Below are 13,510 nucleotides of genomic sequence, written 5' to 3'. Positions count from 1 at the left end.
TTAATCAAAATTATCAACAAAGTAAAGCAGTAACTTCACTAGCCAAATAGAAAACATAAGTAAGAAAAACAAAAACAAAAACAAATGTGTTAAGTCCTTATAGTTAGATTAGATATTCAGTATAAAGTTATAGAGGTATTTGTCGGTTTGCTTCCCGAACTTGTAAAGAACTACCAATTTTTCTCCTGAACTTTAATTTTGCCAAATGACCCTCCTGAATTTTTATAATTGGTCAATTTCTCTCATGAACTATAACTTTAGCTGATTACACTTCCAAAATTTTATAAATAACCAATCCCCCCAAGTGTTGAATTTTAAAACTTTTCATCCAATTTTTATTCATCCGATTTTCCATTCTTTTTGCCCCATACAATGGTCATGTGGTGCCTATGTGATCAAAATGCTAGTGTCAGGAGGAGAATTGGTTATTTGTAATAGTTCAGGAGATAATCGGCTAAAATTAAAGTTGCGTTTATTCAAAACATGTCTCGTTATGAACACATTCGCGTTGTCATCAAGTTTCGCTTACAAGAACAAAACAATTGTGCAGTTCTGTGTACTCTCATTCATCTCAGAGATTATGATGTTGGACATAAGAAACGAAGACGAATCGCAAACGTTAAACCAGTTATAGCTGCAATGTTTTGTGCAAAACTAAACGTCATGGATATTAAACCTTATGGAAAGCACAAAGTTAAATGAGTACATGTTTTATTTAGAGAGTTACTAGATCCACTTCATTGTCTTATTTTCTCACCCACGTTATAATCTCATCCACTTAAAAAATTAAAAAATTAAAATATTATTTCCTCACCCACTATTATTCTCAAAATAACCTTTAATATATACATACATATGAAATTATAAAATTGTCTCTTAAAAAATATAAACAAATAATATGTAAATGAAAACTATTAAGGTTTACAAATTCAAAAGAATTCGACAACGACAAATTCAAAATTTACGATGGACAAATTCAAATTACCCACACACAAATTATTCTTCTACCTTTTTAATGGAAACATAATCTTCTACCTTTTCCGTAGAAGTGTCATCTTCCACCTCTTAAATGAAAAAGTCATCTTCTAAGTTCATTGATATTTTTTTTACTTTCTTTGAATGAAAGGAGATGAAAATATGAGTTAGGGTTTACGGTAGACAAATCGTTTCCCACACCCAACTTTTTTTTTTTTTTTTAAATTAAGCAAAACAAGATAATTAATGTCCTTATCAATCTTTTTGCAAATGGATAAATTTGTAATTAAAAAATTCATTAAAATGTGGGTGGGAAGATAAGACATTGGAGTGGGAATAACATCACTCTTTATTTAATGCTTCCAGGAAAAGAAAAAACTAGTACCAAAGCTAAACAAAAAACTCACATTCTTTTTTGGAAAAAGTTTGACTGTAGCAAAACTACAGTCAAAACTCCCTCAACTTTTATTAAACAAGAAGTCCAAAATTACAAGCAAACCAAAGGCCCAACTTACAACTACACACAACCAAAAAAGGGCCGAAACCAACAGCAAAACATAAAGAGGCCCACAACAGTGAAGCCCAAAAAAACACACAACAGCCAACGAGAACTTCTACTAAAATCTCCTCCACTAACAGAGATTCAAGCCAGCCACCAGAAACGACATCCACCACCGAGTATCGCCGCCTCAGACACGACCGCCAACCCTGAACAGCAACCAGATCATAGCCATTAACAGGAGATAGTTGGCACTAAAGAGGGATTAGCCAACTACCAGTAAGAAGCTCGTGGAAACCCATGAGCAACAATGTCGAAAACAATAGACAACAAGGAGAACGTGGTGGTGTGGTACACCCGAGCCAAGAAAAACACCTCAACTCTACACACGAACTCAGAAGGAAAAATGGCTGAAGATCAGATTGAGGAAGAGATGAGGAGAGGTATATTGATGGCAGATGAAGAACAGGACAGATCCGAGGGGAAAATAGGGAGAAGCATCAGGAGAAGCAAAAAGAGAAGAAGAAGAACAGAAGAAAGAGGACACGATAGAGAAGGAGAAAAGAGGAGAAAACAAAAGAAGAAAGAGAAAAGTGGCAACCGAGTCTAGCCGAAGCCAGAGTCGACGCCTGAGAAGGTGGACAAGATGAAGACCCTCACCAAAAGGGAGAAGAAACTCTTACAGAAGGAGAGAAGGTCTCTCACAGAAGGAGAGAGAGTAGCTCCAAAACTTTCTTGAGAGAAAGCTTAGTCAACTTTGGCTTTGGGTTTTGTTGACAGGGTGACAGCTTCTGGCTCCCCACCTTTGGTTTCTTCTATTAATACTAATTAAGCGTATAACATAAATCATAAATTCGTCGTCCACTCATATTATAACACATAGATTTATAAACGATATGTAATGGAGTTCCAGCATCAGACAACTTTTCTTCTTGCATAATGCCTCCAATTCTTTGGTACAGCACCAGTAATCCGGATGGTGTGAGAGTGGGTTGGGCCCAATAGTGGGCCAAGTTAGCTTGACAAATCAGGGGGTGGGGTAGGAGAAGTTTTTTTGTGTTTGGACCTGCATGGCTGAGGTGATTCGGTTTCTGGACGTTAAAATTCCTCTCGTTCTCAATTCTTGGTTAAGTCTTTCTTGTTTTAATTTGATTATTGGGGGGCTGGAAGGTGGATTGGAATTTCCAATTCCAACAATAAAAAATTTTAATTCAAATACTTCTAAAAGAATGGGATTGAAATTGGAGACTATGAAAATTTCAAATTTCCGATCTGTTTTTTTGAAAGGTTCCAAACTTATGTCAATTTAATTTATAGTTAGCTATTAAAATAGAGACATTTTTACTCTAAAAGTTACTCCTAGTACTATTTACTTACAACACTTTTTTTTTTCTTTTTAATTAAAACTCAAAATTTTCAAACTATTTTCATTAGTTTTCTTATTAAAATGCACGTATATTAAAAAAGATAATCATACTCTTTTCTTTTGTGTATGATCAGAGTTCTATTCATCCCTCAACGGTTCTTTGTGCTATTAATACTTCAATGGGAGCTTTCTCTAAAGTTGTCCGTAGGCCTTCACTGGCCCCTGGAACTCTGCTACTCAGTGATCGAATGTCCAGTTGGTTCCCTCTTACCGTGCCCTATTCATAAGTCAATGTCGATGCTAGTTGGTCAGCTCGGACATGCTCTGGTTTTGTGAGGATTTTCATTCGGGATGTTGAGGGTTCTTTTGTGGCTGCACGAAGGCATGCTATTCGCGCTCCATCGGTGGGCGCTGCTGAAGCTGTTGCAATCCTCAAAGTATGCTAATTTGGTCTAGCATTGGGACTTACACAGGTTGTTGTCGAATCGGATTCTCATCACTCTATTAATGCTCTGTTAAACTCAATTGAGAATGGCAGCTGGGAGGCTTACCCTTCTTTAATGCATGCTAAACGGTTAGGGGAGTCTTTTCAAGACTGTCGCTGGTTTTGGATTCCAAGATCAGCCAACATGGCGGCGGATTTTGTTAACTGAAGCAGCCAGCCATTGTAGACTTGTTAACTGAAGCAACCATTGTTGACTAAAGAATTAGGAAATCATACATGTTTTCCATTGTAATTAATAAAGTAGTTGTAAGCTGTAAAGTAAGGTATAGGCAGTAGTTTCATAGCAGTGTTTTTATGACTTCTTGTACTGGTTTCATACCTGATCATCATTGCTTGTATTCCTATATAAATCCTCCGATTGGGAGATGAATAGATCAAGAAATTAACTCTATTTTGGCATGGTATCAGAGCCATTCTGATCCAAAAGGAGTTTCTATTCTAATTAACCTACTGGCACTACTGCCATCTACCCCATAAGACCTGCAGAATAGCAGGTCTTCTACTTTCATACGAATCCAATCTCTCTTTGGCCATATCTGCCAACATCACTACCCATATTGAGCTTGTTAACCATATACATTCCGCTGCATCTCTACCCATCTTCTGTCCATTTGCAATATCTCCACGAACCCATAAAACTTTCCAAAAAAAAAAGAAAACAAAAATTTTAAATACTACCCCATACCCTATAAACCATACCCGTTGGAATCACCCAACAAACCCGTGCCATTGCCTCTTCCTCCTTGCATTTTGTTCCTGCATCTCTCTCAGTGAGACTGACTCTCTATTGTTTCAATAAAGAGAATTCGTTGCAGTAGTAATGGGTGACTCCAAGACCACTGTTTCAGCTGCTGTTACACAAAATGATATGTCTCTGCATATCACCCCAGACAAGTTGGATGGGTCCAACTATTCCTCGTGGTCCCAAAGTGTCCGCATCTACATCATTGGCAGAGGCAAATGGTCTTATGTCAGTGGAAAAAATAAGGCACCAGCAGAAGCCGATGCGTTGTATGCTATATGGGAGGAAGAGAATGCCATGGTTTAATCTTGGCTTCTCAACTCCATGACTAGAGATTTGCGGGCCATTTTTCTCCGACTCTCTACTGCAAAAGATGTTTGGGATGCTGTTACCCAAACTTACTCAATTGAAAAAGATGCATCAAAATTATATGAACTTCGCCGTCAAGCACTGGTGACTCGCCAGAATGGTGAGCCTTTATCTGCATATTATGGTAAACTCCAGCAAACATGGCAAGAAATAGATTTCTTACGTCCTGGAAAATTGAAATGTGCTGATGATGTTGCTGCTCGAGAGACAGAAATTTCAGAAGAAAGATTGTATGATTTTCTGGCTGGCCTTGATCCTCATTTAGATCATGTTCGCAGTCAAGTTTTGACTCAAACACCTTTGCCATCTGTTCGTGTTGCTTATGCTCTTGTGAATGCTGAAGCAAGTAGGCAAACCATTATGTTGGTTGGCCCACAAGTGGAAGGATCAGCCATGGTAGCTGCTCCGTCTCGATTTCCCCGTGGAGTCTCGAATTCTCGATCAGGTGGATCTAAAGTTACTGATACAAGGAAGTGTACTTATTGTGACAAGGATAAGCATACTAGAGACACTTGTTTTAAGTTGCATGGATATCCTGATTGGTGGGTTCAAAAGAAGGAACATCAAAAGAAAAGCATTGTTGGATCACAAGCACACCTGTCTACACCAACGCCTTCCGTGCCTCGAGTAGATCAATCTGCTCACTCAGTTTCTCCTACTACTGCTTCCACTTCCTTAGTCGACGCAGGTAACTTTGGTTTTGCCTTGAACACCACATTTGGTGCTCCAAATAAACCTTGGATCATTGATTCGGGGGCTTCTGACCATATGACCAATAACTCTTCATGGTTTGCTTCTCACACTACTCCACCTTTAAATACCGTTAAAGTTGCTAATGGTATTTCCACTCCAGTGCTTGGAGCAGGCTCCATCTCATTAACACCATGCCTATCTCTCTCATCTGTTTTACATGTTCCTAATATTTCTCACAATTTGCTTTCCATTGGTAAACTTACAAATCAACTAAACTGTCTTGCCATCTTTTCTCCTACTCATTGTTGGTTTCAGGATATTCGAACGAAAGCGTTGATTGGTCATGGTAGAGAGAGGGGAGGTCTATACTACTTGGACTTACCACCAGATTGTGAGAAGACAAGTTACAGTTGTCAAGTGGAAGCTAAACAATTTGAAGCTTCTAAAAAAATTTGGTTATGGCACAAAAGATTGGGACATCCTTCCTTTCAGTACCTGCAATATCTATTCCCTTCTTTATTTTCTAAAGTCAAGGTTTCTAATTTCCATTGTGAAACTTGCATCTTTTCTAAAAATCATCGTGTCTCATTTCCTTTAAGCTCCAATAAAAGTGATGTTCCTTTCTCTCTTATTCATTCTAATGTTTGGGGACCATTTCATATTCCTACTCATACTGGTGCTAAATACTTTGTCTCTTTCATTGATGACTGCACTCGAGTTTCTTGGGTATACTTACTAAAAAGTAAGAGTGAGGTTATGTCTGTTTTTCCAATATTTCATCAAATGATTCAAACCCAATTTAATGCTAAAATTCAAGTTGTTCGATCTGACAATGGGAAAGAGTATTTGAATTATGGACTTGGAACATTTTTTCAACAAGAAGGTATCATTCATCAAACATCTTGTCCACATACTCCTCAACAGAACGGTATAGCAGAACGTAAAAATCGTCACCTCTTAGATGTGGCTCGATCTTTATGTTTTGCTATGCATGTTCCTAAACGTTTTTGGGGTGATGCCATTCACACAGCTGTTTTTCTTATCAATCGCATGCCATCACGTGTTCTCCAATTTCAAACACCTATCCAAACCCTTTCCCAGTATCATTCTCTTCCTTCACTCCTTCATATTCCTCCAAAAGTGTTTGGTTGTGTCTGCTATGTTCATGTCCACATGCAAAATCGTGATAAGTTGGATCCTCGAGCCATCAAATGTATGTTTATTGGCTATTCTGCTACTCAGAAAGGGTATCGATGTTACTATCCTCCCAATGGGAAAATTTTTGTCTCTATGGATGTTACCTTTCAGGAACAAGAGGCTTATTTTTCAGAGGGAGATTCGGTCACTTCTCTTCAGGGGGAGATGGGGAGTAAGGAGGAAGAGCAGTGGCCACTTGACATTGGTGGTATGCATTCTTCGAATGAACACTTGTCTGATGCCGGTGATGGTCCAAACTTGCCTAATGATGAGGCAAAGAGTGGAGAAATATTGAAGGTATATAAGAGGACAAGAAAAAGGGGAGATAAAGGAAAAGAAAAAGAAAAAGTGGCTGATGAGATAGACCACCCACATATAGATCCCCTCATTGACCAACTCTCTGACCAATCAGCTGCTACTCATACGAATTATCCTGAGGTAACCACTCATTCTCCTTCTCTTCAGCCTACTATATTTGATGAGTCCAATCATGAGATTTCATTAAGTGTTGATCCAAATGAACCACATCATGAGTCTGGTTCTCGTTATCCTATTCGAGAAAATCGAGGGATACCCCCTGTTCGTTATGGTTATTCTTCTACAAAGGGTATTCAATATCCCATATCTAATTTTGTTTCATCTCATCGCTTGTCAGACTCTTATATAGCTTTTGCAAACCAATTGTCATCAGTCTCAATTCCTAATAAGTTACAGGATGCTCTTAAAAATCCAAAATGGAAAAAAGCTATGATTGAAGAGATGGAAGCTCTTCGAAAAAACTCCACTTGGGAACTGGTTAAACTTCCTGAAGGCAAGAAACCTGTTGGGTGTAGATGGGTGTTCACAGTAAAGCATAAAGCTTATGGTTCAGTGGAGAGGTACAAGGCCAGATTGGTAGCCAAAGGTTATACTCAAACCTATGGCATTGATTATCAAGAGACATTTGCGCCGGTAGCAAAGATCAACACTATTAGGGTTCTTATGTCATTGGCAGCAAATCTGGGGTGGCCTCTACGATAGTTTGATGTGAAAAACGCATTTCTACATGGAGACTTGGATGAAGAGGTATACATGGATCTTCCTCCTGGATTCACTACCACTTGTGATATTGGCAAAGTATGCAGGTTGAGAAAGTCCTTGTATGGATTGAAGCAATCACCAAGGGCATGGTTTGGCATGTTCGCTCAATCGATGAGAAATTATGGGTTCAAGCAAACTCAGGCTGACCATACCTTATTTCTTAAGCATGATAAAGGTAAACTTACAGCCTTAATTGTTTATGTGGATGATATGGTGGTTACAGGTAATGACGTCGAGGGAATTCAAAAACTTCAAATGTATCTAGCCAAGGAATTTGAAATGAAGGACTTGGGTACTTTGAAATATTTCTTGGGTATTGAAGTTGCAAGATCAAAGCATGGCATTTTTCTTTCTCAAAAGAAATATGTTATAGACTTATTAACTGAGACTGGGATGTTAGCTTGTAAACCTGCAGACACACCAATTGAGCAAAACCATAGATTAGGAGACTATCCTGATCAAGTTTCGGCTAACAAGGAAAGATACCAAAGATTAGTTGGGAGGTTGATTTATTTGTCTCATACACGACCTGACATAGCCTATGCTGTAAGTGTGGTGAGTCAATTTATGCATAGGCCAAGTGAAGCCCACATGGATGCTGTACAACGCATTCTCAGGTATTTGAAGTCTGCTCCTGGAAAAGGCTTGATGTTTTCCAATCATGGACATCAAGAAGTTGAAGGATACACTGATGCAGATTGGGCTGGGTCAGTAACTGATCGCAGATCGACTTCTGGATACTTTACATTTGTTGGAGGAAATCTAGTTACTTGGCGCAGTAAGAAGCAACATGTAATGGCTAGATCCAGTGCTGAAGCTGAATTTAGAGGTATGGCACACGGCGTGCAAGAATTGTTATGGCTCAAGATTTTGTTGAGAGAATTGGGTTTCAATTCTACAAAGCCATCAAATCTTTATTGTGATAACAAAGCCGCCATTAGCATTGCTCATAATCCAGTTCAACATGATCGTACTAAACATGTTGAAGTGGATAGGCACTTTATTAAGGAAAGGTTGGTTGATGGTACCATTAACTTGCCTTATGTGAAGAGTGATGACCAGCTAGCAGATATTTTAACAAAGGCAGTGTCAAGTAGGATTTTCCATCTTTCACTCAGCAAGTTGGGCATTCGAGATATTTATGCACCAACTTGAGGGGGAGTGTTAACTGAAGCAGCCAGCCATTGTAGACTTGTTAACTGAAGCAGCCATTGTTGACTAAAGAATTAGGAAATCAGACATGTTTTCCATTGTAATTAATAAAGTAGTTGTAAGCTGTAAAGTTAGGTATAGGCAGTAGTTTCATAGCAGTGTTTTTATGACTTCTTGTACTGGTTTCATACCTGATCATCATTGCTTGTATTCCTAAATCCTCCGATTGGGAGATGAATAGATCAAGAAATTAACTCTATTTTGGCAGATTTGTTGGCGTTACAGCGGTCCATGCAGATGTGCAATGTTTCTTGGGTCAATAGACCCCATCTTCGTTAGTTTTTGTGCTTCAACATGATGGTTTACCCCGTCCTCCGTGAAGGACTAGGGGTAGCGGAGGGGGCGACAGAATAGCGTGGCTATGATGTCTTCCTTGTAACTCCCTCTGCTGTCCGGTTTCTCTTTTGCTGTGCTGTTTGCTTGCCTCGCGGTAGGCTCTCTTTGTATGTTTGGCTTCTTAGCCTGGGTTATGTTATTCCCATTTTCCTAAAAAAAAAAAATATATATATATATATATATATATATATATATATATTAATAGAGTGAGGGAATAACTGAAAAAACTGCCATTCAAAATTGCAACGAAGCATCTAATTAAGAGAGTGAGGAGGAGTGATGAGAGAGCAAGTATGGAGATGGAGCTCATTGGAAAGAAAATGCCTAGACCTTCTCCAGCAAGCAAACACAACTTCTTCTCTTCTCCAAATCCATGCTTTTATGCTCCGAAATTCCCTCGATACCAATGTCAATCTCCTCACCAAGTTCATCACAACCTGCTCTCATCAAAACCCAATTGCTCTCATTCGACACGCCCGCCGAGTCTTCGATCAGAGACCCAATAAAGATGACACATTTCTGTGCAATTCTATGATCAGAGCTCACATGGAAAACCGGCAATTCGGTGAATCTTTCACACTATATAGAAATCTTAGGCAGGAATCGGAGTTCGAGCCGGATTGCTATACGTTCACAGCTCTGGCGAAGGCGTGTGGTTTAGATATGGCCATCTGGGAAGGACAAGAATTTCATTGTCAAGTTGTTAAGATTGGGTTGAGCTTAGATTTGTATGTGTCAACGTCGTTGGTTGATATGTATGCAAAGTTTGGGAGGATGATTTGGGCAGGGAAGGTGTTTGATAAAATGACGCACAAGAGTCAAGTGTCGTGGACAGCTCTTATTTGTGGGCATGCAAGGTCTGGAGACATGAGTAATGCAAGGAGGCTTTTTGATCGAATGCCTGACAAGGACTCAGCTGCATTTAACGCGATGATTGATGGTTATGTCAAACTGGGAGATATGGGCTTGGCTTCCATTTTGTTTGATGAGATGACGGATAGGAATGTGGTGTCTTGGACCAGCATGATTTCTGGTTACTGCCATCACGGTGACATACATTCTGCTAGATCACTTTTTGATGCCATGCCCAAGAAGAATCTTATTTCTTGGAATGCGATGATCGGAGGTTATAGTCAAAATAACCAACCCCATGAAGCCTTGAAGTTATTTCAGGAAATGCAGTCAACTACATCGCTAGAATTGGATGGTGTGACTGTTGTGAGCATTCTTCCAGCTATTGCAGATTTGGGCACCTTGGCTTTGGGTCGTTGGGTTGACAAGGTTGCACGGAGGAAGAAGCTTGATAGGATAACTAATGTTGGCACTGCGCTTGTTGATATGTACGCAAAATGTGGTGAAATTAAAAAAGCCAAGAGACTTTTTGATGAGATGCCTGAAAAAGAAACAGCTTCCTGGAATGCCCTGATAAATGGATTTGCAGTCAATGGTCATGGCGAGGAGGCACTGGAGATATTTTTGGAGATGCAGAAAGAGAACTTTATGCCAAATAATATTACCTTTATCGGGGTTTTGTCCGCTTGTAACCACTGTGGTCTGGTAGAGGAAGGGAAAAGGTGGTTTAAAGCAATGGAGAGCTTCGGGCTCATCCCACAGATTGAGCATTATGGTTGCATGGTAGATGTCTTGGGAAGGGCAGGATGCTTGGAAGAAGTTGAGAAATTGATTGAAGTCATGCCTTATGATGCTAATGGAATAATTTTGAGTTCTTTTCTTTTTGCATGCGGCCATTATGGGGATGTCACAAGAGCCAACAAAGTGTTAAAGAAGGTGGCCAAGCTGGAGCCAGGGAATGATGGAAACTACGTAATGCTCAGAAATTTGTATGCCAGAAAGAGAAGGTGGGGTGATGCGGAGGAAATTAAGAGGTTGATGAGGAAGAATCAAGCAAATAAGGAGATTGGTTGTAGTGTCATAGAGGTTAATGGTAGAATCGAGGAGTTTGTGGCTGGGGACAGGGTGCATACCCATTCAGAAGCTATGCATTTAACATTGCTGCAGGGTTGGAAGCATATGATGGGGGAAGGTTCGTATTGAATTTATCATTTTATAGAAACGGGGTGAATTTCTTATGAGTATCGAGAAAAACACAAACATATACCACTACCAACCCATGCCATGCCAGTGCTCATCTTCCATCATCTTAGTTTGATAACTTGTATTGGGCTGTTGTTTATTTAGGGAGGCTTAATATTGTTATCAATCATTCGGCACAGAAAACTGCGGAACGGGCCAAGTACAAGTTTCTGCAGACTTAAAAGACTCAGATCATTCCTTTCTTACTGTACAGATACTATGGCACAGAGTAGTCTATCATGTATACAGGGAGGTTAAGTGTTTATCAAGTTCTACAGTAAAGCATACAATGGAGAGCAAAGACTTCTCCCTTTTTGCAGCGACTTCCATAACTTTTTTTGTAAACTTGTTCACCAAACAGCTCGCTTATTAAGCAAGAAAGAAGGAATATTTTGGCAACTGCAAGACACCTCTGCAGAGGGAACAACTTCAGATGCCTGTCCTAAGGTAGCAATTGTCCAAACTTCCAAGCTAAGAAGCAGATTTCAAATGAGGGTGGAAATTGGAAAACCTAAGATCAGATACCTTGCTTGCACCTACTAAACGGGACATTCACTAAACCCTCAAACCGCTCTGTCTCCCCTCTCTCTCTCTCTCTCTCTCTCTCTCTCTCTCAATACATATATACATACACACATTGTTTTGGACCTGCTGGTACCGGGATTCTAAAGAATGGGACAGTCTATGAGTTTCATGGGATTGGGAGGAGGTTGGTTAATTTTCTTTTTCATGTTATATAGTTTGCATCCGGTGTTTTTAGTTTCGTGTTTTTCCTCTCACAAACTATCTGGAGTTTTTAGTTTCGTGTTTTTCCTCTCACAAACTATGTTTTCATTTCTCAAATTCTTTTTGCAGTAGTTTTTTCTTTCTTTTGTTGAAGATACTATGTTAAATAATTTTATGCAACTCTTCTAATGGTCTTGAGCTTTTTATAGGGCTGCAATCCAGCCAGATGCTAAACTTTTTAATGGGAAAGGTGTACCAGCAGTTCGTCGACAAGGATATCCGAAATTTTGAGGATTTCCAGTTCGCCATTCTCGATATTTTCAAGTAAGCTTATCATACAAGTTAGCGAGAAGTAAAATACGTGATTTTGAAATAATAATATACAAGATTGAACCCAAATCACCTAAACACTGTAACTTTTGTTTTCAGAAGTCCTGTTCTGCATTAGCAACCAAAATTGGCCCTTTTTTTCACAACCAAACCAGCAACCATTTATGTCATTATCATGGTTTCTAGTTTTTACATGAGATTATGGTTAAGTTATCTCTTATCCGATCTCTATTCGTTTTTAGTACCAAACATATCATACTAATCCTATCTGCCAAACAACGCCTTAAGAAAAACGAAAACATCGCCACAGCAGAATGAACACTCTTGTTTTAATCAGCCTAAAGCATATTGTTAGAAACATAGAACTAATCTCTAATAAGTGTCTTTTTCTTTATAATTGACCTAAGTCATATTCTTGCATTTTATTATGACCCAAATTTCATTAGATTTCCTAAATTTTGGACGAAGAATATCAAGCTATAAATATGCCTCTTCTTTTTTCAAGTACAAGTTTCTTGTATGTGTTTCTGCATCAAAATGTACCATCACACAAAGCATCTAATACTTTGCCGTTGATACAATCTTACCCAGCACTTTCAATTCTTCTCTGCCCGGTAAACACTACAATGTGCCGTCCCGTGGGGAAGTCGAGGTTAGTTAAAATTGACCGTGCGTCTTCACTTGCCAAGCTTCTCTTCTCTAACACACTAACTATTAGCAGGCTATGTTCATAAGATGGAAAAATGCCAGAGTGCAAGACAGGAGGAACATCTTCAACCAATTTATGAAGGAGAATGTAAGGCTAAGCAAGGTCGATAATGCTACCGTGATAACAGGAGTTGTAACGCCGCCGGTAGCCATGGCTGCTAAAAGGGCAGGGGAGGGTGTGCCCCAGCTCAAAATGATCAAGGCCATTCCTGACGTCTTTTTCGTGCCATCAGCAACAGTGTTGGCTCTCATTTCTGTTAAGATTTACAAAAGAATTTTCACGGGAAAAAATGCATCTTCGACACAGTCCGAACCTGATATCCAGACGAAGACCGAAACCATTGGCGAAGCTAGAGCACCGCAAGGAGGTGCTGCCGCATCTTCGGTCATCGGAATTCACCATGAGGAGCTAGCTCCAGCTTCCCCATAGGAGGCGTTTCACCTCTGCAGTTTCTCTTTACCTCTGGATAATGTATATGTATGGTTTTAACTACTCATGCCATTTTATTTCCTTTTACCATTTACAGTCTCTGAATTACTGAAGTATGAATATGTTTAGAGTATCAGAATTACTCTAGTATCTTCCTGCTGCTGAATTGTTATTTCTTGGTTTATAACAAATTTGACAAGTGTATGTATCTATTGAAGTAATTAAAATGAGTGGTTGGATTTCGAAAA

The 13,510-nt window shown here is 39.3% G+C and overlaps 2 protein-coding genes across 2 annotated transcripts; both read left to right on the top strand.

The window, feature by feature from the left end:
- The first annotated feature begins 9,169 nt into the window (after positions 1 to 9,169).
- AHG11 (Pentatricopeptide repeat (PPR-like) superfamily protein) lies at positions 9,170 to 11,029 on the top strand. The gene has a single exon (XM_088696231.1). The coding sequence runs from the start codon at positions 9,254 to 9,256 to the stop codon at positions 11,027 to 11,029; it is 1,776 nt and encodes a 591-aa protein (XP_088552357.1). The 5' UTR covers positions 9,170 to 9,253.
- Positions 11,030 to 11,637: 608 nt separating this feature from the next.
- Positions 11,638 to 13,510, top strand: LOC137735439 (uncharacterized). Its single transcript, XM_068474863.2, has 4 exons — positions 11,638 to 11,777; positions 12,004 to 12,118; positions 12,716 to 12,776; positions 12,846 to 13,510. Exons 1-4 carry the CDS (start codon positions 11,741 to 11,743, stop codon positions 13,260 to 13,262), a joined length of 630 nt encoding a protein of 209 aa, XP_068330964.2. The 5' UTR covers positions 11,638 to 11,740; the 3' UTR covers positions 13,263 to 13,510.

Source organism: Pyrus communis, chromosome 7, assembly GCF_041283825.1.
Source record: "Pyrus communis isolate YQ-2024b chromosome 7, ASM4128382v1, whole genome shotgun sequence".
NCBI classification, from domain to species: domain Eukaryota; kingdom Viridiplantae; phylum Streptophyta; class Magnoliopsida; order Rosales; family Rosaceae; genus Pyrus; species Pyrus communis.
The sequence above is the reverse complement of the archived record's forward strand: the minus strand, read 5'-3'. Positions and strand labels throughout refer to the sequence as shown.